The sequence below is a fragment of the Branchiostoma floridae genome, chromosome 15 (assembly GCF_000003815.2).
Source record: "Branchiostoma floridae strain S238N-H82 chromosome 15, Bfl_VNyyK, whole genome shotgun sequence".
In the NCBI taxonomy this organism is placed as follows: domain Eukaryota; kingdom Metazoa; phylum Chordata; class Leptocardii; order Amphioxiformes; family Branchiostomatidae; genus Branchiostoma; species Branchiostoma floridae.
Window position 1 is genome coordinate 12,510,330 of NC_049993.1, and position 27,826 is coordinate 12,538,155.

General features: G+C 42.1%; 1 protein-coding gene across 1 annotated transcript; it reads right to left on the reverse strand.

Annotated features, from left to right (window-relative positions):
• Positions 1 to 979: 979 nt before the first annotated feature.
• On the reverse strand, positions 980 to 27,826 carry LOC118432000 (hemicentin-1-like). Its single transcript, XM_035843465.1, has 5 exons — positions 27,408 to 27,826; positions 16,845 to 17,408; positions 7,777 to 8,112; positions 2,412 to 2,771; positions 980 to 1,947 (listed from the first exon to the last, which is right to left on the reverse strand). The coding sequence occupies exons 2-5, from the start codon at positions 17,404 to 17,406 to the stop codon at positions 1,691 to 1,693; spliced, it is 1,515 nt and encodes a 504-aa protein (XP_035699358.1). The 5' UTR covers positions 17,407 to 17,408; positions 27,408 to 27,826; the 3' UTR covers positions 980 to 1,690.

The following is a 27,826-nucleotide window of genomic DNA, read 5'->3' on the forward strand; positions in this document are numbered from 1 at the left end:
AACATAAACAAAATCTTCTAAAAACAAAACCATCTTGACAAAGGCAATCAATTAAATGATGATCTCATCAGGGCTAATGAATTCGAACCACGCGTAGCTTGTGTTAACATGCAAATGCTGTGTACTGGTAGCGTCTGTGCTGATGTTCGAAAGGAAGCTATGGTGCTGCCTCACAAGGAATGAACTGTAAATGAACTGTGCATGTGGGGACGTCTTTGTTCGCAAATCTTTCATCTTAAAGGGAAAGGACGCGTTGATTGGGGGAACCAAGGACACCAGGTTGCCTGTGGCGAACGTCTTAAGTGACAGTAGAGTGTTGCATCCATCATGAGGTGACTGTTGAATCGGCAGGGGATACATCACTCACCTCGGCGTGGCGCCTCGCACAATCGGCATGGCGTCTGGTAGGTAGAAACTCGTTTGTACAACAATCAGTTCCGCTGAGGAGTGTAAAATGGATAAGCATCCTTCTTCTAAGGCCATTGTTACAAGTATAGTTCTTGGTTCTGTGAGCCATATGCTACTTTGTTGTAATATATAACATCCAATAGCAACATCAAGAGACAATTTTGGGATAAATGAGATATACCAAGGATATCTCGAAGGATGTTTGCAAATTAACCCAGAAAAGACTCAAAGAATCATATTGTGGTAAGTCAGATAACATTGAAAGAATATAGAGATAACTCAGAAATTACTTTGGAAGATAATTCGGAGGTAACTCAAAGATAACAAAGGCTATGCGACAAGTAAATGCCATATGAGGCATGTTTGTAACTTTTGACAATTATGACAAAACGTTATCATAAAAGCATACCAAAATGATTAGTGTAGTGCTGTTTCACTGTGCTTACCGTGTCTTGTCCAAACGTACCTGTCTGTTATGCCAGGTAGTGTTTTGTTCTCATCGTCGTTTATAAAGTTCTTAAATACAATTATGAAAGAAAGATGTTATCATCACATATATATCATAATGAATATTTATTAGCCTCCATCAAGTGTCATCAAAAACGTCACCGATCACTGGTAAGACGGATATGGACCAGACTTCAACGAAGCACAATATTTGACGAACAAGGAATGCATCCAAACGCATCTTCACTAACACAGCATTGAAATACCAACGCCACCACAAGATGCTAGCATAAACGATTATCCCCCTTGTAATCGACAATAACTACAACTGTGAGAACAAAGCTTTATGCTAGAAGGTAGTCCACACTCTTAAATAATACATGTATTGCAGGTTGACTGAGAGTGATATCGCAAGACACGTACTGCAACTAACAAGGCACAAGTGCAACCCTTGCTCACAGAGTTTCTTTTTATCAAAGACACTTCGAAAAAAGTGCGCGAAAAATAAAGGACGATGCTCTCGAGTGTCCGGTTTTATATTACGACTATTCGTAACTAGTCGCACGCCATTTGTATTTTTGTCGTAGGGCGTTCTTTGCCTCTCCATGGAAGAGAAAATAACCTCTAGACTGTGGATGTTGATTTGATCGTTCACTCGGGATTTGGTCCAGCAGTATAAGCCAGTTCAAAGTGCGCATGTGCAATTTGGTGCATTGCGGTCCAAGGTCAAAGTCTAAATCCAGGGCTTTGAACTTTGACCTTAAACCACAATGCATCACATTGCGAGACGGCTCATTGTTAAGAACGTATTGGCGCCGCAGTATGAGCCAAGCGGTCACCGATAGACTTCAACCTCTCTGCTTTGCTCCAAATGTCTGTGTCTGACAACGTCTCGTCTGATGTTTGTCTTCAGGATTTTTGTCCCGGCAGCTTTCTTTCTTCGACATAGTAGAAAGCCCACAGCGAGCAGTAAGAGCAAAGACAGGGCAGTGACTGTGACGATACCAACAGTTACCAACGTGCTGTAGAAGCCATTGTCTATTTCTCCACCTTGTTGGTACACGTCGTTTGGTGATGAGCGGTCTCTCTCGACTGTAGACAAAACAAAGAGAACATATTATATTTAAACTGGAATGTCTATCGCAGAATGGCGGTCATAAACCTTTTCAGACAAATTCTCCCTACAAATATCACAAAAAGGATTACAGAAGTTTCACAACTTTTCAAACATTTACATGACCTACAGCGTTATATGAAACTTGAAAGGTACCTACTGTTGCATTCTTAGGGCCAAAGATGGAAAAAGTGAATACCATTTTCCTGAAGTTTTCATCGATAATGGTAATTGTCGTTTAATTCTTTATCCTATACCATAAGGCCACCACTACATTGTGTGTTGAACTTGTCCGGACTAAAACAAAGCTGATTGAATATTGTAAAGAAATTCCATGTTTTCAACATGTTCATACCGCACATTACCCCCGTTTGTACAAGCTTAAGATATGTCAAAAAAAGTACACTAATTCTGATCCTACAATAGGGACTTTTCATCATACCAATTATTGTGTCATCAGCTTCCGTTTCCGGTCCAGGTGCGGTGATTGCCTTGACCTGCATCATGGCCACCAGCACACTCTTGTTGTCCTTCATCCCGCTGGGCACGCCGTTCGTGGCCTCGCACATGTACACACCGCTGTCCTTCTCCCCGAACCTCAGCAGGGTCAGGTTCAGCCGCCCCTCCCTCTCCCTGTGCGAGGCTGCGCCCGAGAAGGTGGACTTGAGGGAGGAGTAGTCGCCATCTTTGTGCCAGGAGAGGATGGGGGGAGGGTTTCCCTCGGCCACGCAGTCTAGAGTCACGTTCGCGTTCTCCAGGACAAGCTGCGGCGATTCCGAGATGTTGATGATCTTGGCAGAATCTAAAGAAATTCACAAAAAACAAGAAGGCAACAATTTGTCAGCCTACGGATACATACTGAGAAACAGCTGAGGAATCCGCTGGTATCTGATAAAAGCTTCTTGATATGATTGAGTACTTGGCTTTTTTTGCTGCTGGGTATTGTCAACATCATAAATCATCAATATAGATTTGAGGAAATCCAGGATGCGGTCTTATCGAGATTCAACAAGTTACTCATTGACTGTCGATTCAATGGTTATATACACTAAAAGATATCAAGACTAGAGGTTCTGCTGCAGGAATACAGACTACTAGGGGGGCCAATATCCTCTGTTTTGCCAACAAATATAATACAATTATGCATGCCAAATATTGTTAAGATCTCGCTACAGATTCTTGAGTTGTGCTGGTCATCACACACACGCGCACACGCGCACACGCGCACACGCACACGCACACACACACACACACACACACACACACACACACACACACACACACACACTCACACACACTCGCACACAAGCACGCAGGCACTTTTGAGAAAGATAGATATCGAAGTTACAGTGCACTTAGTGTTCCTATCAAGCAACGAAAATATGAGATCCGTCAATTAGGCTAGTACTAGCATGTTAACTTTGTACATAGTATACGTCATCGATCATCCAGAGTAACAAAGGTCCTTATCATCATTTCAGCTATGACAAGAGCAATATTTAGACTTATGGATGGCTCCTATTAGATGATTGAACACGAGTATTAAAGACGATATTACATATTTCTAGGTCACCTGCCATAACCCCTAAGCTGTAGTAAAATGTAAAAAAACAAGACCGTCAAATTTCTGATAAAAGAAGTATAGTGGCCGTAAAGTACAACTGCATGCTTGAATTTTCCGATTTACCAAGAATATACATTTACAACAGATTCCACCCCAATGATCGCACAACTTTATAGGGACCCAATAAGCCGAAAGCTAGCTGCCAATAACTCTTAGTAAAACGTTTAACCAATGACATAATGAACGGCCATTAACTACACCGCTTCCTAAGGAAATGTTACACCGGACTGCGCATTTATCGAAAATAAGAAGAAGACAGCCATCTTCAATAGATATGGTCTCCATAGACACTATCAATCCCCTACGGCAGTCTCCCCTTTGTATGCCGTTGTGATTCCATCTCCATTAACGCGCGGCCCATGTGTCCTAAAGAGACGATTAGTCCTTCTCGTCTCTTCCTTTGAGAGATTACAATCAAAGCGGGGAGGCGAGGTCGTCCTCCTGATTTCAGCACACGAGCTTTGTTCACCTAATGGCGGAGGGGTTTTGCTCCGGAGATGATAAAGCGAGGCGGCGGATGAATGAGATGTCGGAATCGTTGCACGGTCTTTATCGACTGCGAGGCAATTTGGGCAGGTAATTGCCGTCAGTCTAATATGGCAACGGTCTTAATCCCTGGTAATGCGAGGAGAACATTCGATTCGTGGTGCATCAAACTGTGCAATAGACAAAGTTTGAATCGCATCCAATAAAATAGAGTTTCAAAACTTCGTAAGACAAAGTAAAAGACATTACTTCTAAATCTGTAGTTTACCTTTGTAATGTTCTATAATCTAAGCTTGATCTCAACACTAGATCGTGAAGATTAAGACAACTTCGGATATATTTAGGTAAAAGAATTGGTACGAGTATTCAAGATATTGAACAGTTTCAACACTATGTAAGAGTTATTCTTGATAACATGTTGGTAACATTATGACATCTATACAAATATATATATATGTGCGGCGCCAAGAATTCGGCGCCAAGATATTCAGAACTGGATATACTCTGATGCATATTCATATTGGTATCTCTGCGTATATGCATTTATCTTCAAAGACGAACGCATTCTTCCGAAAGTTAAAGCTGGCTGTTAGAAATCGAAGAAAGTAAACATGGTAGCAATCCCTCAAAAAACAAAGCTTCTATCAATTAGTACTTTATTGTTGACTTTGCATAGAGATTTCAGAGTCCCGATAGACTTTAAAAATGACCTTTGAACAGGACATAACGTTCGTCACATTATCATTCCCTTTGTCTTACCTTACCTTACCTTAGACCTTAGGTCCTCCTGTGCCATTGTCTATGTAATGCCAATGTTCATGCTGATTCTTCCAGGCTGGTGCATCATATTTCAAAGTTCAAGCTAGTATATCTGAACGTTACGATGAGCATATCAAATAATGTTTTTTTTCCAATAAAATGAGTCACAAATAAGCGATACTAACGTTACAATGATCATAAATTAAGTCTTTTTAATATAATGAGTCATGAATAATCGATACTCTTGGTGTTTGTCCAATGAATGGCTGATTTTCAGATCATTTCAGGTTACTTGAGGTTATTGTCCTCCTTGTATAATGGAGGAGCTGAGAGATTCCCGGAAAGTTAAACCAGGCAGGTTTGATTAATGACATTATAGGATTAGCATTCCCTCTATCTATGTAATGCCGATGTCCTTGCTGATTCTTACAGGCTGGTGCATCATATTTCAAAGTTCAAGCTAGTATTTCTTAACGTTATGATAATCATAAATAATGTTTTTTAAGGAAATGGGTAAAAAGAGTGATTTTCTTGGGATTTTTTTTAACAAAAACTACAAAAAATCCCGCTATTATCTAGGGGGTGACCCTCTTGAAACTATGTCTACAGGTAAGCCGTATATAATGGGAAATACGTGTTGTGTACCGTTGAACCTCCAAGGCGATGATCCGTTTTATATCCTTGTGGATTCCAATATATTGCTGACTTTCAGATTATTTCAGGTTATTTGAGGTTATTGACCTCCTTATGTATAATGGAGGAGCTGACAGATTCCCGGAAAGTTAAACCAGGCAGGTCTGATTGATAGGATTATAGGATTAGCTTTCCTGATGAGGTCATCAGGGCGAGCACTGATTGGGTGGTGCGAACAGGGCGTTAAATCTAGAACAAATCCTTCAAGACCAGGATGGAAGATGACCTGCAGTTGTTTTGGATTGTATTGCGAAGGTAAAAGAAACGAAAGTATGATTATATATCAAATGTAAAGAAGTTTGTTTGTTTATTTTGAAGCTACAAATATATGTATATTCATCAAGGGTTGGAGTATATGGTATCAAAAGGTCAGGTCATTTGAAGTAATGACGGAATAAAATGCCGTGTGAGCGAAGCGGCTACAATGTGGCAATGTGATCATGCTTACCCCTCAGCACATCAGGTTTTCGAATTGTAACTGAGCAGTATATAGATTCAGCAAATTATTTTTGTAGTGCACTATTCAACTCTTCACTTCCTTCTACATTTGCTTAGGCTAACGTAACATTTGCACAAAGGGCAGTTTTGGGGAACGAAAAGTATGACATAAAAGACAACAAAACACAAAACGGACCAAAAGTAATTCAACGGCATACTGTACCATGTGCATATTTATTGGCATTAACTTTATTTTTTTCTTTTCCGCAAACAGCCCGGCCTGGCCCCGAGTAGAAAATGTGACATAGGCCGTAGTGTTTAGTGGCACTGCCTTAGTGACTTCGATTCCAATCCACTCAGTGATGACAGACCATCTCATTAGCCTAACGCCCCCCTCCCATCGCGCCTGCTCCAACCCATTTACTCCTCGCTAACTTAATTTTGACACATTCCGTGACCCTGCCGGCTCCAGCCGTGTTTATTAGTATTAGACATCGTAAAGACGACACTTTTATTACCGTCCCGCAGCCTTAAGGGTTAATGTAAAGGTAAAGTGAATGCCAGGTACAATGATAACTTATTTATATTATTACTCATAACCGTCGGGCTGTATCGTTACGGTAATAACTTTGAGGCATTAGCTAGTAGTGCAGATTAGTTGGAAGAAAAATTAAAGTTTCCTCTGACGTAATGGATGAAGCATTTATGCCATTTTGATACTGGCATCCTGATCAAATTTGATCCTCGTGATTGACATGAAACATCATCTGAAAGTTATCTAGAGGACGTCTTAGGGGAAGGACGGAGGACAGGACCTAGGGGTCATCCGAGCTAAAGGTGCCCTCTCACCGCACTTGTGTCAAGCTTGCGTCACTGCGGGGTTCGTTCACTGCGTCAGTTTTTCTATTTTCTCTTTAGAAGACGGCAAAATACACAAAAAGTAATGAAATTCGTTGGGTATCTGTCGAACCCCGCAGTGACTCAAGCGTGACGCAAGTGCAGTGAGAGGACATCTTAAGGATGGCTCCTGTGCCGAAAAAAGGACCCCTGGACGACGAAGATGATGAATTGATTAAGGAAAGGAATTGGATTCCATTCCAGCACAAAATTAGATAGTAGACCTATCACCTTTTCGACTTGTTCTCTCGTCACCTCAGTTATCCTGAAGGAGACTAAATGTAGAGGACTCGTTGAGTCTGGATATATAGGTGTCTATCTGTATCTGTGAAGCCGGTATAACCACCCTTTGGCGTAACATATCAGCTTCGCTCTCTTTTTTGTTATATCTGAGCTCATCCATATTTTACCAGTCTTACATCCCATTCATTCCTTATCTGATATAGACCTAAAGCAAATGCATCGTAAGATGAGATACAAGAGCCAAGAAACATGAAATACGTACTATGTTAATATGAAGCACTATAGTGGCTATTAATTTTGAGTTTATACTATCAGTCGCCATTTATTCAATGTCTATGTTATCATTACATTCATTTCACCATGACATTTATGGTGTTCTCCTGATGGCGCATAAGACTATATATGCTGTCAAACATTACATTGATCATAATCTTTGTTTCATTGTTTCATTTGTAAGACATGTTTTATTGTTCATTAAGTCTGCCATACAATTACGGGAAAGTCCATATTTCAAATAAGCTGCTCTTGCAAAACGGTCACACGTAAGCTATAGTCACTGAGCGAAGTATTTCTGTTAAGTTTGAAGGCAAAGAATTAAGAAATTGTAAAAGTTGGAATTATTGAGGTTTGAGACTTTTGAAAGAAGGGAAGAGTAAACTATACTCACAGAACACTTCAAGAAATAAACTGGCGACGACAATGCCGCCTCTGTGGTGCGCGTGACAGGTGTAGTTCCCACTGTCTTCCCTCTTCACTGCCCGAAACGTCAGCACAGATGTCAGAACGTCATCAGTTTCTGTGTAGGTCATGACGTCCATCCATTGGCCGTTGCCGTGATGCTGTTGATTGGCCGTTCGTCGTTCCCAGAGTTGTAAGCCGTCCTTTTTCCATTGGACGTCCTGAAGTAAGACGCTGGAGTGTCTCACCGTGCAGTTCAGTGTGACCAGGGTGTTCTGCATGGCGTGGAGAGGACTCGGCTCGCTAAACTCAACCTGAGGGGGGACTAAAGGGTACAATAGAGAGTGTACTGTTAGCTTGAAGTCACATAGATCAAAGGTGGAGAATGTAAGTTGTCCTACACCATGTACATATAAATGTTCTTTTTTAATATGTATTGCTTGTGTGTTTGTCAGCAGGGCTAGCCCTTTGTAATAGCCATAGGCTAGTTGGGCAGCCCTGGCTGTGTGTTCGTTGCAGCCAAACCAATAAATAAATAAAATAAACAAAGGTGGAGAAGGAATAAAAGTACTGGAGGTAGTAATGCAATGCCGATATCATCACAAGCGTAAATAGTGCATTGCAGTACTAGAAGTGAAGATAGCGTACGCGTCCCGCTATGCTGCGCGAAATGATATGGGAAGGATTTAAACAAAAGAATCAAGTTAGTATACGTATAATTCGGAGAAGTAATGACAGCAGCACAGCACTGGTTTTTTTAAGGTTATTGCAATTGTATCATTTGCTGAGAAAACAATATATTTCATTACGTCAACAACGAGACAAAGGGCATAGTTTGAATTTCATTGCATGCACCACTTCAAAATGTGGTCTTTTCATGACAATAGCCGGCCAATATTGACAGTACATGTACTGGACATTGGACTGTGCAATCAGATGCTATACATCAAATAATACTGAAATGTCATATCTTTTGTATATGTATAAATACTGTACTTGTAAAATCAGCACCATTCGTATGTATCATTTGTACACATTGTGTAATATGTTGATCATATCAAATGTAGATAAAATATATGCAATTATTTGGAAACATAACATCCTTAGTTATCATTCCAGTGCCGAACGAACGGCATAGCTCTGAATTCATAATGCTTTGCAGTTCTACTCTCCAAGCAGCTCTAGAGCATCGTCTCCGGCTGTTTTTTTTTTTTTTTTATATTTTTTGTTGCTTTTTTATCAGAAGTTTTATTTTGTTACGTTTCCTTTATGTCTCGCGCCTAAACGAGACATAAAAATGGTACAAAATAGAAAGTCCGAAACAAAACAGCCGGAGCTGAAGCTCTGCTCCGAGAATACCGCAGTCCGTCCCGCTCTATTTCCTGTCGTATGTGTGACATGGACACGAGTCATTGAGTTTAGTCCATTAGGCCAATGTGCGATGTCCTTGTTCATAAAGGTTATAGATCCCCCTAGGGTTGATATCGGCAACGATTTACACACTTGTAGGACTTTTCACCCGCTCGATTCGGAGATACCATCCCCGATTCTCTCTATTTTGGGATGTGGAGGTGTATGGAGTGTAAATTGTTGGGGGTTAGGTCTATCAGATCTAGAGCCTGACAGAATGGTATTGCCGTGCGGGGCGAGGAATCGATTTCTACCGTGCGGCCCCGCTAGAATTATGAGCCAGATGCAGTACGTCGCGATATAATAGTCATAGATTGACTGTGTGTACGTCATATAGGACGCTACGGAGGCGGTGCCTACTATTTCCGTAATGACGTGTTTTAGAAAAAGAGGGTGGGGGTGAAAAGCTGTCTAGACTCAACTCTTTAATTATTCCCTGAGTGAAAATTATTTCCACAAGATAGTCATACACAATAAACGATTCTTTGAATTTCTTTGGTATATCATAATCATATTTTTGATATGATTATGATATACACTTTGACGAAACTTTGGTTGTAAGGCGTATCTGTTTTTACATTTTCCCCATCACTTAGTAATTCTTGCGTTAGCTTGCCATTGTAAACTATTCTTTTGTTGTGACCTAAAACTTTATACGGTGGGTATATACAACATGTACAATAAGTGCTTCATTAATTCTTACATTCATTATACCATTTTTTCTTATTTTTGACTTTGGTTACCATTAGTTCCAAAGTTCGCAAAACATACAGCGTCAAGATAGAAAATAGAATATGTAATTATGTTTCTAAACTGTACAATAAACCTTTAACGGTAAAACTGTTTTATGTTTTTAAAGCATGTCGTTACAAATAAGTGTATCCATTCTTGACCGCCTGGTCAATAAGGGACTCAAGAAATCTATTCTTCCAATTTCAGCAAGTAAAACTTGACACAGAAGTGTGTATATCTCCGTGTATGGTCAATAAAAGACCTGAGGAAACGGATCGAATACTATCGACTTTGCCTCGTCATGCGAAAAAGAGGGTAATCCCTCTGGAACCTAAGGGATTGACCAACACGCAGAAGCTTTATCCTAATTTCTGGAATATCATATGATACATAATATGCTTTCAGAAAGAAATCCACCCGGGCATCTCTTTATATCTGATTAATGAGCTGCATAAGGCTAACGGCACATTTCCAAACCGGGGCCCGGCCGGACAGCTTTCGGGAACGAAAAGTATGTCTGTATGATATAAAAGACACTAAACTACACAACACGTAAAGAGAAGAGTCGTTAGCATTATTTGTGTTCACGTGTACATTTCTATTTGTCGTTCACACTAACAGCCCGGCCGGGCCCCGGTTTGAAAATGTGACGTTAGCCAAACCAGTATACAACCGTCCCTTTGTAGTAACACACTAGTTTCGTAGGCAGCCGGTGGTAGCCGGTTATATTACATCGAACAAAATGTCACACTTAGTCTTTGCACATCTAACTCCGGGCGTTGTTTAGAGCTATCTAGCCCGGGATGTTACTACTTGTACTTGGTGGCAATGAGTTCTACTCTTCGATAGGTCTCAGAATTCTGTAGCTGTATTGTAAGAATATGTGAACTTAAGTCGCAGCAGAATAAAGATATGTTTTTTACGCATTGGTGCATTTATGACATCGATATGAGGAAATAAACAGTTGACCCCGAGCCTAACAGTCATGCCTACATGTAGCTCCTATATTGGCGATTCAGCAAAGCTCACATTGCCTCATTTTTATTACATCGGCACCAAGCAGAACCGGATGAAACGTTGTTAAATCAGAAGCGTTATATCGCGTCTGTCTCTGACAATGACAAACGAGCACCCGTGCGTGTCTACTATACCAACGTGCATGTTGGGACTTGTGTAAATCAGTTCATAAAATGTGGTTGGTCAGCCGATCCTGTTCAGAAGGTCCATGGGTCCAGAACTGGCCAGATCTAGATTCTAGGTCCCTGCTACGAGAGCTTGAATCGTTCAGACCTTTGTAGGGCCCAGTGGTATAGCGGACGGCAGATTTCCTTGCTATTTCAGTGCAGGGTATACTAGTATTTTACAGGGGTGGGTTGCTAGGGCTTCGTCTTCATCGTGCTTGAAACACCTTCTCGAACAGGAGACCCTCATTTTATTTCCAATCCGAAATAGTGTGCAGCCCCAACTAACGGAGATGTCCTGACACCGGAACCATAAACGGAGTCTCCCATTTACTAACAAATTGGGAACAGGAGGTCAACTATGAGGCTGCTGCCAGTTGAGCCACATGGACATCCCTTCAAGTGCGTGCATGCTTGAATACTGTTGCTGATACTTGACCTGACAATGTATCCATTTTGACTGAGATAATAAAAAAACATAGTAATGCTAAAAATCATATATGATAAAAGATATAACGTTAGTACAAATAACACAAGCTTTCTCAATCTTTGGCAAATCTTGTCATATTTATGATATCACTTTTTATACTGGCAGCAATCTTCACTTGAATCTTTTCTAAAGGTTATATGCTCATTGTAGCTTATACTAATCCCACACTAAAGCCATGTTGGGATAACGGTTTCCTATATGTGGCATTTGTGACTATCTATTGGAAATGTCATAAATTCATTAGAACGACGGGAAACGTGCCAACTAGTCTATTGATTGTCACGAGCACGTAATTGAAATCCCTTTCATATTATAGGTATAATAGCCTTCGGCGTCGGTGGTGAGAGATTGGTCACTGGAGGGTTGAAACAAATGTCAGTGTATTTGACTGTCTGTAGTTGGAAGTTTACGAAGATATTGTAAGCAAAGGGGTTGAGGAAATCTTACATTTGCTTGCGAGAGGGGGGGGGGGGTCATCTCAAATGTGAACATTAAATTTTCCATCTAGCACAGAGAGCCTTTTGGCCTCCTTCAAAGATATATAATGGCGGAAATTGGGCATTTTGGTAGCAGAAATCTTATAAAAGGTCTACTTTGTCGCAATGTGGCACAAAATTCTAAGTTCAATCAGTCCTGGTTGCGAAGTTAGACATTTCAGGATAATCAGGCAGAGTGACCTGGGTGACCTAGGGGTCAAAGGTTGACCACCACCTGTAGATTCTAACTTTTCTGTGACCCACCAAATTTTCGCCTGTCTTTGATGCCAGTTTAGACATCTATATTGACACTGGACGTATGTTGTGGACAACGGAATATATAGGGGTGAGTTTTGAGATAGCTTTACCCTCATAACAGTGAACGTCAAATGCTTTTAACGTTTCTAATTTAGAAACTGTAGTTAGTTAGTTAATACGTAACATGAACACTGTACGGTGAAAATACCACTCAACATTCATCCCATCTCCATAACGTCTGACAGTAAATCTAAAGGTCAGAAATAATATATATTAGAAGTAGACGGAAAGGGTTTGCTATCATGTGAGAGTCCATCATTGCCTACCTCCCTATGTGCACCCGTGCAAAACAAAGTATAAAGATCGTGGATAAAGCCGATTCACGGTTTTTGATGGTTGTTTTCTGTATCTATGTTGTCTGTAATGATAACCGTCCTTCGGCGTAACACACCAGTCTGAGCATAAATTAAACATGGTCTAGACAAGAAATATCTTAATGTTTAAGCTAGGGACCTTCACATTTGACCTTACGCATGTGCAATTCGAACCGTGAACCGCCTTATACCTGAGCATGTGACCCACCGTCGTTTGTTACCGTACCTCAGCTGAGCTGATAGAATCCATGCATTTCTGCGGACAATTTACAGCCATTAGAGCGCACTGTAGGAGGAGGGATATGCGCACGCACTCAGCCAATTTGTCCCACTCTTACAACCTTCGCACGTTCGACTCATCAGGTGTTTCCTAGGGTAATTTCACGGTCTGGGACTAAATGATTGTCACGGAAATACATCAAAAGCAGACAGCATGTTGATGCTGCTAATGTATTTATGGGGATTCCTTTAAAACGTATCAAATATCGTGGAAAAGAAACTATACAGAAGGTCGAAGGCATTGGTTCAGGGGCCCAAAGGGTTGTCTTGCGTAACAATACTCAATAGGCAGCTTTGCCAATGTTGTAACCCAAGAAGCCATCAGCTCCTATATATCGTTTTGTTGACTACCCAGCCGCCGCCGCCTTGATGAATAGAAATCAAAATTGACGAGGCTTTCCAATGATGTAAAGGGACCCAATCGTTTTAAAAGGCCATGGAGGAACTGGCATGCATTGTACAAAATAGGAGCTGCATATCCGATAACATATGGTCCCTTTTGTTTGTGTTCGATGTAACATAAGTGGTTTATCTCTGGGGAACATTTTCCGTACGACTCCTATTCAATGTTGATGTGATAAAATTCGTGTAACGGGGAAGAAGGGATTTTCCCTTGTTGAAAACATATCCATCGTAACTTACGGTATTAGGTTGACTGGATGTTTTGGGACGTTAACAGAAATGGCTGAGCTTCAAAACATTTGCTATATGTTCAACATGTTCGGGAATGGGTTTTCTCATAAAGCGTAATAGAGCATCAATTGTGATATGACGATACATCTCTACACTGCGACGATGGAGGTCCACTTACCAACTGTAGTGGGATGCGACTAGTACTTGTAGAAAACGTGATATCCTATGACGTGAGAGCATGTTTCTCAATTGGCCACATCTGTGTGGAGTTAGCTTAAGTGTAGCTCGGGGACCATCCTTTTTACATGCAATCAAATCAGTCAAACTCCGCGTGCTTTTCTTGGCTAGGGGTTCTCGAGCGAGACGTGGTTTTTAAACGGTTGGGGGAATATATAAACTGATACATGCAAACTGAGTAGACCCTATCCCCAATACCTTGCTGGAAAAGAAATGTGCTGACGGCATCAATTTTGGTACGTAGGAGGGAATCTAAAACACTGGGAAGCCACGCATTACACTGTGTGCATGTGCTAGTAGCCTACATAGTTCGTTAAGGGGCAACGTAGTCCTCTTTGATTGGTAAAGTATAACCGTAAACCAGTGATAACTATTTCGATGTTCGAAACGACCAATATTTCATGTTCGCACTCCCAAGGATGTCCATCGGATGACATGTTTTATAACTACTATGGAGTCGTGTGTTTCGAAGGGACATACCACAGTCAAGCACATACAGTACCACTTCTATATATATTTTGTAACCTGCTTGGTTGCCAGTCTTTACCGGTGGTGCTGCAGGCTTTCATCGGCACTGTAAGTTTTTTTTCCCGCCTGGTCAACTAAGGCCACCCGGCGATTTTTGCCTGCCTAGCTAAGAATCTTCCTTAGGCAAGTTGTGGCAAAATGTCCTCGGGGATATCATAGCTAGCGGCTCTGATGCCGATGGGCTGGGATATATGTAGGCCCTGGCAACAGTCTGCGCCCAGGTTGCCTATTTGGCACCTTTTCAAACTTTAAGATTCTGGTAGATGGCACTTTAAGGTAAAAGTCATCGGGTCACGGCAGATGTTATGAACCAACTGCCGGGAAAATCCATTTCTAAGTTATTTGTTGTGTCTCCAGCTCACTAATGGACCTAGCGTGTCACAGACAAGCACCGGGCCATCACAGGATGCCAAAGCATTCAATCTAACTGCCCTGCGCATGATTGGGTAGGGCACATAAATGGGGAGGTTTCCAATGATTAAAGTGAAGGTCGTTCTAGAGACGTGCTTTGGTGACTTTAGCAGACAATCACAGCGTTTCATATTTATGTACACTAAACTTTGCAATAAAAGAGTTCCTTGAAGTAACATTAATGCTAGATATTTTATTACTCCATACACAGAGTCGGTGTTTTCGAGTTGTTGTGTGTTTGTGTTTATTTGAAAACACTGTCAATAGATTGCCATGAAGTAAGAAGATGACCGCGAAGGTAAAACTTGCTGGAGTGGCAGGAAGTGCAGTTCAGAGTTGGTAGAACTAGTTGTTAATCAGCTACTCACTTACGGGAAAGTATTTTTTTCGTTTCATATGATAGTTTAGTATGTAAAGTACAGCTCTGTTGAAAATTTGTAACTTTTCGGGGCTTTCTAGATTGTGCTATAGACTCGTATAAAACCGAGTGCCAAGCCACCTACACCTGCCGCGTTCTGAACTAACGATTTCATTGGATTCTATTTCCCCACGAGATCGACGATACAGTATTTGCCGGCTATTATCGGGTAATGACATAAATATGAATGTTACTTCTATAAAGGTCGATAGTAGTTAGTCAAATAGAGTGGTCATAACAATATTGATTTTTCAAGGATGATTGATGCCGAAGCAATCTGGGTGATAAAGACGTAAACTGTCACGGGAGATTGGTCCGCAGCTGGCGAGGCAGGCCCCGTGTGAGATGCTTTTTCGTGGCCATTGCCTGCTCCGAAAGACGGGGAGATAAGACGCCGCGAAAGTGTTCAGACACGCATGTCTAGACTTGCGCGGTTGGCAAGGTCTGCACCATATTCCCTAAACTCTTTATGTAATTTAATTTGGAGAGCATTGGACCATCATGAACATCTTGTTTGACCTATTTGCTTTCACTGCCAGAAGTTAAAGTTGGATGCTTTTTTTTTGCCTTCAACATTTCTGAGATATACTGTACTTTTCCGACTTTTTTTTTACATCATAACCATCCTTTGCTACTGACAAATTCCTCCGCATTCCATACTTCATGATTGATGTTACCTGCCTTCTCAAACACCACTTCCAATCACACTTCAGGCACAAGATGTATAGCATTTAACAAAATACAAGCTGTAACTTTCCCATCCTATAGATACCGTTTAACGCTATCAATTTGTTTTGTGATGTAGATAGCTGGAAGACGAGCTGTAATTTATAGCCTATCTTTAGACACGAAACAGTACGGGGTGATCGGGACCGCAGTCTTTTCTCAGAATCCAATATCCCATTCTTCACCGAGCCGTTGATTGACAGTGGGCCGCGAAACGCAATCGAACACTTTGAGTCTTTATACTCGCGGGAAGATGGAAGGGGTTGGGAGGTGAATTCCAGAGCTGCCAGACGATCGACCGTTTCGGGGGGAGGAAGTACTACCGGGCGCGTTAATGCTAATATCAAGATGTCGGCGGGACCTGGGCTAGATCCTCGAGCAGAGGTATTGGAAAATGCAGCATGTGAAATTGAGCCTTGAGGTGCAAGATATTTACCTATGGCAACAAGGTCAAACGAACACTATGATGCATTTGAAGACCCTTCCAAGCAACAGGAGGACCTGGTGATCCCTTGGCAAAATTACGTGTCAATCGCCCTTCTCTTCAACGATGTCCTCAGGCGTTTTCATTACCGGTGAAATACTTACAAAAGACTTTGAGATATTCGATACCTGGATACCCGGGGGATGCAGCAATATAATTCCATGGCCATGTCAGATAGTACCATTACTATTAAAGAGGTAGGATCTGGTTTCGGGGGATTTTAAGGTCAATGCAAACATCACTGCCAACGGCATAATTGAGTTCGAATTGAAATCTCGGCTTTGTAATGGTCCAGATCGTGTGATATGCATCATTGGGCCGCGCTATTCATTTATCTGCAAGCGGCGGTCTCATAACACAATAGCCTATCTTTCTGAGCGTTCAGTCTACTATTAAAGAGATCCCAACACAAATAATTACCGTGCATCTGCAGCGTCACGTAATGCTCCTTCTGCCCCACCACGTCCATCAACACCGACAACACGTACATCCCCTCGTCGTCCGGCCCGGCCCGATGTATCCGGAGCGACCCGTCCGGCCCGAGCGATGCCCGGCCTTTCAGCGAGCCCAGCGACATCGCTGTCCCGGTGCTTGGGGAGTCCATGTACACGGCTTCCCTCATGCTGTGAACACCACCGTACAGTTTATTCCATGTCTGCGCGAAGACCTGATGGTCCGTCCGAACGCGTACCGGGAGCGTCACGTCTTCACCGACGTTCCCGTGAACTACATCCACCATCGGTGTCTGCACGCTCGGGGCGGCGTCGACTTCAACAAGTCCACAGCGGATCACTGACACAAGTAGTAAAATCGCCATGATGATATGTAGGTGAGTTCTACACTGCCGAAACAGCGTTCCTGTCCTTCTCTCAGGCTCGCATATCTGCAAGTCTAGCCGATCGGCCCTCCCTCTTCTACCATCGCCGAAAAAGCAGCCCAGTCCCTTCACTAAGAGAGTATCCCGGCTTGAGCGTTGAAGCATTCCTGTAGCGGAATAACACACACAAATACAGCAGTCAATAAAGAACTACCTCTAGAGCCCTTGTATGTCAAAGGAACATGACCTTTCCACTGAAAGAAACGGTCTTATCAGCCACCTATGGTCGCTGTAAACACTACTGGAGGAGAAGTGGCGAAGGTGCAACACGTTACAGCATATGTCGGGATGGGCCGGTCCACACCCTGGAAGGGGTGGGCAGGGTTAATATCGTTATTATCGTCATCATCGCCTTCCCGCAGTTTTTCCCAGCTAGCTAATGCAGAGCTCTTTACAAGGGGAAGCGGATTCAGTTAAGAATTGGACGAGCCTTTTCGAAAATTACCCCGAGTGGCTAGCCCGACCGTGACTGTAGATTAGAGCAGACAATCCGATTAGAAAGAATACACGCCACAAAATGATGAATAGGAGAGACTGCAAAGGTCCAATTCGTCAGCCTCAGTTATAGTGACCGTCATCAGGGACCCGGTGTAGCACACTCAAGACCTGCGCAGCCGGGGAGAAATTACTTCCGTGCCCTTGGATTTCTCATTAATGCCCGCAGCATGCCCAACTGAGCTGGGGACGGTTGTCGTGGGAGGCCATTAAGCATTCTTTAATGACTAGCACAGTTTTGTATCGCATCATTAATATTCCTGTCTCCGATACCCACTAATTACTGCAAAGTCTAAACGGTTTTCGTGTGTTATGATCCCGATGTTCCATCCGGCCCTCGACAACACTCAAATTACATCTGGGGGAGAATTTGAGTTGTTTCTGTCATAATTGGATATGTGATACAGATAGGCAACTCACGTCCAAATCAAATTAGACCGGTAGAATTCCTGGATGAAGCGAGAGGGGCACCAAATTTCCAGGGATCATTGCAGGAGGTTTCAGTGGTGTAATGAAAAGACCAAAGAAGCCTTGGTCTTTACACGTGATTATTAGATAGAACAAGAAGATGCCAAATATAACGTCGTGGAAATGTCGTTTTGAAGCAGTTATAGCGACAGTCATGTTTGAAGAATTGGTTCAATATCAAATCAAGCCTTGTCCTAATATTAAACGGAACAACATAAGCCTACGATAGGGCATTCATGTAAATATGCTTAAGACGTAAAATTGTTAAATGTGTTCGCTTGCCATGATTGCACGTCTGTTGGCGGCACGCCTACAGTTTTACCTATACACCATACGATGAGAATGCAGAACGCGTAGTTACTGTGTTGTTGTTAGGCTACGCGACACCATAACTCAATTAACGCCACGGTTCGTAGGCAATAACTGTGATTTATCCAGTGAACATGTTTGGGAAAGGTGACATTGGAATGTGGTAATATTGACAACGGTAATGATGTATGTTGTTGGTGGTGACAGTAATGAGGACGGCAAAGGGGAGGGTGATGACATTAATGATCGTAACTGTACGATCTTGTTCCCCACTAATTAGTTTATAGCTAGCTTGTTGCCTTTGTAATGAAATAAATTTTTATTTCAGATGTATCTTGCTAGGCTACCTGTGGCGCTTTTTAGATAATGGATGCTATTGTTGTATTGTGATCCTCAAAAGTTCATTAACTCACTTAGTCATATATATAGTGGCATCAACTTCAAAAGAATTTTTTTTTAAAGAATGAAGTAATTCTCATACGTGGCAAACAATAGACATCTACATAACTTTTGATCCCACAAACCATGAAGTTTGTCATTTTCTTAAACTCATTCTTTTAAATTGGAGGTATGTGTGCAAAAGAACATTTGTTTGGGCCATCTCATGGGGAAAAACGGTTTAAGTACTTGAGTACTACGAAACGTCTACAAGGCGTTAACGAAGTTCTCAGATCTTTAAGAGTTGCGATATTCTAATCCTGAACATCTTTCTTCTGGGATCGCGAGCGTCGTAAACTAATTGGAGGTCGGGCCTTAAATCAATACAAACCGACTAAGATGAAAAACTGCGAGCATTAATCACTTTGGTTTGCTCCCCAAATCGATAAGTCTTGATTAAAACCTGACGCCAATTATTTGCTGAAGTCGGCCAATTTTGGTAACCAGTCTTTTCTATGTGATGAAATTTGATGGATTTATCTGTTTGCGGTATTCCATTGAAAGCCAAATCCTTCTGTCTGGAGGTTATTCACCTTAAGTCACCCGGATGGAGGCCTGGTGAACCTCCGTCTCGTGTCAGCCTTACGGCGATTTACAGTATTTACCCGGACTCCAGGAAGCGTAGTGATCAGTCACTGATGGAGATTCGATCCGATCCAAACCAAACCAAACCAAACCAAACCCCCCAAAATGCTTAACTTTCAAAATGACAGAAACAATTAGAGATGCTTGATTAATTCTAATTCGATTCAATGATTATTGATCAAAACAACTGGCAGACGAAAGTCTAAGTTGCATTGTTGTGATCAAGCATGTTTTTAGAAGGCGTTTTAAAACTTTATCCACTTAAAAATTTTACAAAGGCTCTTAAATCGATCAAAATCATTTTAACACATTAAAATTCAGGAACAATAAATCGTACCCATCAACAAATGATGATAGTGCGCAAAGTGAGCTGACTTTCAGGAATTGTTGAAAATTTACCATTCAATTCCAACCAGATATTTGCGGACAATGGTCCAACTTTAACATCAATGATTCTGTCCGTGCTCCCTTCTGCTCCACTTGGTACGTAAGTCATGTTGAACTAAACGGTATCGCATAGAATGATTCCATTCTTTCTAATTCCAGACCAGTGGGCTAGCCATCAGGGGGTTAGTAATGGTATAAAAGTGGAGATGAAATGTATCCTCTGCCCAATAGTTTACTGACCGCTGACCACAACGCTCCGGACAAGATCTGGATGGATACTGCAAATTACAGTAGATGTTGCTATTTCAGTTACGTATATATGTCATAAGGATTGGGCAGAAAGCACATTTCAACATACATGAAAATACAATGTGGATACGGAAAAGTTTCAGTTAATGAGATAAGTTGGTATAACGTTACGTTAATTATGAGAATCTAGCTGAAAATGGAAAAAAACTGTTGACTATATCGAAAATATTACAGTTTGATTTGTTAAAGCGAAGTGGATCCTCTAAGTAATAATAAGCATAATGTACTGATTTATTGAGTTGCAGACGGTGTGTACACTGTTGGAACGAGACGATAACTTTTCTCCTGATGACACTAGTATTGATGTTTTTGAAAAAATTGTAGTCTTTATCAAAATCATGGCACTAGATTTTTCTTGAAAAGGGAAAAGGATGCAATGTAAAATGCGTGTGTCTGGGAGATGAAACGCTCTAAGAGTTTCTTTCATAGTATTAGTTTATGCTCAACGCAAACTCTCCCATCGAGGAGAAATCTACAACACAAACATAGCCGTATATTCATCTATCCCTCACATACGAGAAACAAATCTGTCAACCCAAGGCTTAAAGTAACCCGAATTAATCACATCACAGTTTGGTGCCGACCCATTTTAAGACCCCCTTCAGTTGTTTCCATCCTCGGCGACATCAACAGAGGTGGTGACAACTACTCATCTGTTAAAGCCATAATAAATCTGTACCTCTCCCCTGTGACGAGTAGGAGCCTATTGAAACATTGGGATCTCCAGTGGATGTGATGAAAATCACAGACAGCTCACGCTGGCAGCAATAATGGACCCCTGGGCGTTTTGCTCTGTACTTCGGATTGCTTCTCCTCGACTCGTTGCACAGTGTCATCATTCTTCAACCACTACAGCTGCAATTTCATCACCAGAATTGCCATTTTGCTGTGTCGTTGACATCGGGGCGAGTCCATTAGACGTCGCTACTATAACAGAATCGCCGCAGCCTTGGTATAATTGGAGCTTGTGGCAGGTAAACACTATCAAACATAACCAATCTGACTGTCTGGACCTGATCACGCCAGAGAAAATTGTAGTCCATAGCCGATGGACGGCTGTCTGTCCATGCAATCGATATAACAACCTACTTTCAATCTTCTCGTCTCGGTGCAGTTTCAAAGAGAAAAGCCCTCTGGAACCACGGGTGTGAATTGCTAGGTTATGACTCGCAAGGAGGCAATAAGACCTTTGATGTGTGGGAAATGTTTATTGTATACTTAGGACCGTCTCGATTTCGGGAAGGTGGATAGAACAGTGTTTATTTAGGTCAGACGAACATTAACAAGCTGAAGGTATCTTCAAACAAGTCACGATAAATCACATAGATCCTTTTATCCTCCACTGTTCTTGATAAAAGTGTGGGTGTGGGTGGTATGAGTAAGGTCTATTTTTGTAATGGCGTTCCGAGTGTGGCTAATTTTAGACGTGGGATGAGACATTTGAAGGTGAACCAGGTAGAGTGACCTGCGTGACCCTGGGGTCAAAGGTTAAGTGACACCTGTAGATCCAATCTTGTCTAAGTTTTTACAGAGCGGCCAGCTTTGGTTGGGCAAAGCAGGAGCTATGACTCCTAGCTGTCTACCTTGACCACAAAAGAATGATTCTGGTGGCTTCTGTGGAGGTAAGTTTTAAACTTAGTGCTCAACTTCTTTGTGTTCAAAACCCATTGTTAATGGTGTGAAACTCAGGACAACTCTGCAAAAAAGTTGCTAACTTACTTTGCTAACAGTGTGTACTTTTCACAATGCAGCATCGCCTGCTTGCCACAATGCAAAATGGAGCGAATGTATTTTACACAAATATGCACATGACAGATGACTTCCAGAGGTTAACAATAAACATGGCGGGGCAAGTGAACGCACATATTCTAGCAAATTACACGACCCAAACTTGACAGTTGCTCGAAACGTGGCGTCACGTTAATGCTTCTGAGCCAGATTTCTCACCAGACTGTGACATCCAGCACTTGGAATCAATCATAGCTATAAGAGGAAGTGATCTTTCACCGGGGCGCATACACATTGGTGTCATGGCCGCCCTCCCCCTCCTACAAGTGTCAAAGGTCAACCTTGTTCTCCTGATACACTTGACGTGATAAACTCCTGTCTAAGTCTGTCCGCCAGTCCTATCAGCATAGATGAAAGATTTATACGACCATGGTAATTTCAGACGACTTACAAGTATACAGGCGGCGCCCTTTTGCATGATTCATCGGTTACGTTGGTAAATTGTTCCATGACCAATTCATCAATGCACTAGCTATATAGCTTGTCGACTTAGCCAAACTTCTGCGTAAAATTATACGTTATGCAGCAATGCAACCCAAAGCAGTATTTGGTATTTTCAAAGCCATTGGCGTTAAAGTTATGAATTTTCAGCCTTCCCTTTGCCTAGTATGCTCTGTGCCAGCCGTCGGTATCACACAAAGAGCTAGTACGCTGTAATTTATACAGAGAACGATTCCTACTCAAAGCCAGTCCATCTAAATTCCTCTGCTAGCACATGTAATAAATGTGAAAATACCTGCTTTGAGGTGGGTTTGAGGTTATCTTGAAGCAGTACATCTGGGAAGAGTTTTAACATTATGCTGAGCCCGACCCCTTCAGCTTTGATATGAAATTCATAGCGTCAACCGTTATGTAACGGCAGATATAAAGGGTGATAAATGGAATTTGAAATTCAGTTCTCGTTCGCTATATATAGAAACGTACTAGGGTCAAACTTGAAGCACGAAATCCACAAACATTTCACTTTGAATTTAAAGTTTAGCAGTTGAGCCACAAAATGGTTGACTTTTGTACCAATTCTGTTCTCCAAGGATATAAAGTAAGTGTACGTACTTGGTGACATCTGTCATCTGTGAAGTGAACACCGTTCATTTACGGTGCCTCGTGCGGTCTGTCGTCTCCCCCAAGCCCGTGGCCCCAATGTAAGGTTACCCGTCAGACGTCTGTACGAGAGAGACCGTTACTTTATCAAGGTTCCTATCAGAGTCCTTGGAGAACTCATAGCTACACAAGACGACATTACCGTGGGCGATGCCACCTCCCCGGAAGGTAAAGTATATTTCAACTGCAGTTTTGATGGTGATCTATAGGGGAGGCGGTAGTGACAAATTGCCAACGCGTGCATCCTAGGAAAACGTAGATAAGGGATCGTGTTAAATGTTGTACATGTTTTACAAACAATATGGATTACGGAGGGAATGTGCTCTTCAGCACCAAGGACAGGGCAAAACATCCGATGATATCAGAACAAGTAAGAAAAGACCCAACCCATATCCCCGCCCACCCCCATCAAACGGAATGCAAAATAGAAATATAAAAATGCAATAATATTGCCAGACATGAAGCCACACTCTCATTGGTCCAACCGTTAATTGCATTGATTGCCATGCATGCTATCATTGATTGAACCGCTATCTGTGATATGGACAGTCAGGATCGGCCTATACCATTCGATTAATGTGATGTGTATGCCACGTCCCGTATGTCACACATTTTACAGCCTAACCTATGAATAGAAAGACTAAAGCGAGACTTCACCCAACACCCCATGTTACGCCACTCCACCCTTTATTGATAAAATCAATAAGAACCTCTCATTTTCCACTACTTTCCACCAAAAAGATAATAATACATCTTGTTAAAAGCGTGCAGCGCAGAGTTGATCACGCGCTACTACAGTTACAAGAATAGTCCTGGAGTCGTGTCGCTGTTTTTATGTGTTTGGGGGAAGCGGTGAAAGAAATAATTTCTTTCAAGAGCAGCAACGAACATTTGAGACAGCCCATTAGGCGACATGACAGGTACCTTTTCAATGTTTTGTCCCAGAAGACTGTAAGGTCAGTAGATGGAGATGTAGTAAGTGTTGATATGACAAGGAAGCGTTGTGACACTCAATCACACGCATGTATTCCTCTGCGTAGTGTCTATCTTCTGTCACACCAACTCAATACTACTCTATTGTCTTTCAGAGGAACACAAGGTACATAACGGTTTTGAGACTTACTAGTATTTGAAATGTAATATATGTATACATCTACATGTTTCATAGCGTATTCATGCTATACTGATGGTGCATTGTAATGTAGTGTAATGTTTCTACCGACCACAGTACGAATAGCTTGCTAAAGGCTAAAAGCGGATCAAATTAAACTCGAATTCAGCACAGACGTGACATAAAGGACTGAACATTCAACATACATGCCAAAAAGATGGACTGATATGTTGGGTAGAAAATGCGTTGTTCTCTATAATGATAACTCACTGCCTATGAATAGCTCTTTCTAATTCAAGTGTGGTGAGATCACGTCGATAGGAGACCTTAAAGTGTGATATTTATGGTGATGTCGCAGCCATTTCCATCCACCAGCACCAAACAGCACTTAAAGTTAGGTCCCGTAACAAATCACGGGGTCCATTCAGCTCCCTTGGCGCGAGACAGCCCTGCTGTCGCAGGTACGCCCCCTAATGGCCGCCATATATTACATGGTAACAGCGTGCAGGGGTGACGTATTGTAGGGTCACGCATGGGGGCTGCGTCCTCTGTCATCCTATAAACTACAGCGCACAATAAACCACGATGGACTAACCGTTTTCAACTGAAGATTTGAAATACACTGAGTTACTTCCCAACTTTAAGCCGAACAAGAGCTGTATCTACCGATCAAAAATCATGACCAGAATTCAAGATATTAAAACTGAAAGTTCTGTTGCAATACCGTGACAAGCCGCTACGGTGCCCAAATCTAATAACTGCAAGGCATTGTCAAGACCTACCCACGTACCAAATATCTAAGATACAATCGATCCATGCCTTCTCGAGTTATGCTGTCCATCCACAAACGTACGTATACGCATACATAATATACATAGATACAAACACTAGGTACCAAGATAGTACCCTTATTGGTGAAGGTGAATGTCTATACTATCTGGTACTGTACACTTAATCAAGAGAACTAGGCTTGCACCTGTACTGGTCCGATAGGTACGAATTGTGGCCGCATTTTGCTCTTAACGACATCCACGGATTTGGTACAATGTTTCTGAACCCATTTATGGCGACTCTCTTGTATGGACGAGATTCGGAACTATGAAAATGTACATTTTGGTTAATCTAATGTTGAGCAGTAGCATGCTGTAGATGTAGGCAACGCTTGATAAATCTACAGGTGTCATTATCAGTCAGTGGAAAAGCCCACAACAAACTGCTGGTATTTTTGCCCTCTTGCTGAACCAGCGATTATTTTGCAGACGAATAACACCATTGAAATCGCGAAAGGTATTCAACGTCGACGTTTCTCCTAACTTTCCCTCCGCTTTATGTATGATATACGTTATTACCGTCAGGCTGAAAAGAATGTACTGTATCAGTCATACTGTCAGCAAAGCTAATTTAATGTAGCCCGGCTATATTATTACATCGGCCAAGAGAACTTTTCTACTAATTCGTTCGGCGATATCGACCAATGCAGACGGCCGTATGCCAACCATTGACATTGTAGATAGATGCCACATCTTCGCTTTTTCAGTAGTCTTCAGTCACCAAGAGTCAGAATAGCCTACACAGCAACATGTACAGATGCGGTAGTTTTATGTCCATGTTTTGTGTGGTGGCCTCTTACTGCAAACTTATCAGGACGCGTACGTTGCATTGTAACGAGTGTATCAAACACTGAAAATGTGAAGGAATTTACTGTATCAGGTGGAGAGAACATGTACTTATTGTACATGTGAACTAAAATTCACCTCCTCTGGGTCCCTTCTCTGGTGGACAGCCTGAACGACTGTACCATACGTAACTGTCATGAACTGGCGCGGGCTAACAAGAAAATCGTTGCCTTGGCAATGATGCCTCTCGTTCCTCACTATTTCTGGGTGTTTCCGTCCAATTTTGCGCTTGATTCGTCTCCATTAAAACACAGACAGCCGCATTTGTCACAACCACTGCAATCCCGGGCCCAGAGGCCGAGTGTCAATAATTTTCATTACATCACTTCATGGCAGTTGTCCGACCCACTGCCAACGATGACCCGCTGGGGACTTCAACCACCAATTCCGCGGCCCAACTTCCATCCTGCCCGCCTTACAAACCGTCCCTACCACCCGTAACCCCGGGGACCCCGAGATTTCCTGAGCTTGACATTGCGCACGAACCGAGTCGCCGCGATGAAAAGACGGAGGAAAGAGGTGGCAATCTCATTCACTGATTTCCGCCACCCGTAATTGATATCCGGCTGGGAGAAGACGCGAGGATGGGACGGATCAACGCGTTCCCATTGGCCCAGCACTGGCTGCCTCACAACGATAATATTAAATGTCTTCATCACACAATGAGTTTCTGACACGTTTTCAATTCAATTAGCCATCGACAGTTGCAGACTTCAGGAAGGAACTTAAGGACTTTGTTCAGCTAGCTTACGTTGCGTAATGGTTTGGACAGGCGTGAAAATAAATACATGTCACTATGGGAATGTACTTATAGCTTGTTCAAAAGTATAAGCCCAGCATAGTTTTCTCCAGTCTTCAACGTTAACTCTAACATCTATGAACATATCCAGTCAACAAATTACTTTGCTACAACATACATTCTAAACTTGCATTATACCTTAAGCGACGAAGTAACTCAATGCTAATAAAAATTGCTTCAAGCAAGATGATTTGTGGATATTTGATTTTTCTATAAGTAGCTTCTATAAGGAGCTATTCAAATTACTTTTAAACTTTAAATATTTCTACATAAAACTGGCATCTTTTTATGATTTCTTTTGGGGAAGTACATGTCATGTAGAAAGAATACTAGTCACATCGGGCGATGCTTGATGCAAGGAAGCTATACCAACAAAGTCTTAATGAATAGAAATACGAGTTTGTGACTATCTATTGCGTCTTTCTTGACTTCCGTGTACGCACATTGTAGCCTTTCAATCTTAAACTTTTCCTTAGACATATTTGCACTTGACTTTAAGACGTACGAGGTAATCCCTAGATCTGTGTGTTCTCAACAAAGCAGTGCTTCCTGACTACCAACACGATAAGGGACAATAGTCCGCGCTTACATTGCTCTCCCTATCGCTATCAAAGATATCAAAAGCTTTGTCAGGTCTTACCTCTACGTTTGCAACACGTAATGTGGATGGTAAGGATTCTCCCGAAGTGTCCATCAGCTCTGGCATCTCCCTCGCCCGCTTTTGTCAAAGCTTCGGATCGACCAAACACGCGGAGCGGGCTCTGTTCCCCCTCGCACGGCGATGCTATCTGCTGGTGCACACGACAATGTTTACTTGATTCAAAGTGCGGACGACTGATAAGAGAGTTGGCTGTCTGGTGGATTGATGGAGGGATGAGGTGTGACCCGCGGCTCGAGGAGCGTGGATGACAATGTAAGCCTCGGCAAATTGCGGACCGTCCTCCCCGTTGACATCGGGCCACCGCTAACCGCTGATCCTATCTGTTCTGGCCATTTCAGTCACGTCTCGCTACGGAAGAATGGTTGCGAAGACACCGAGAGAACGATCCATTATTCATG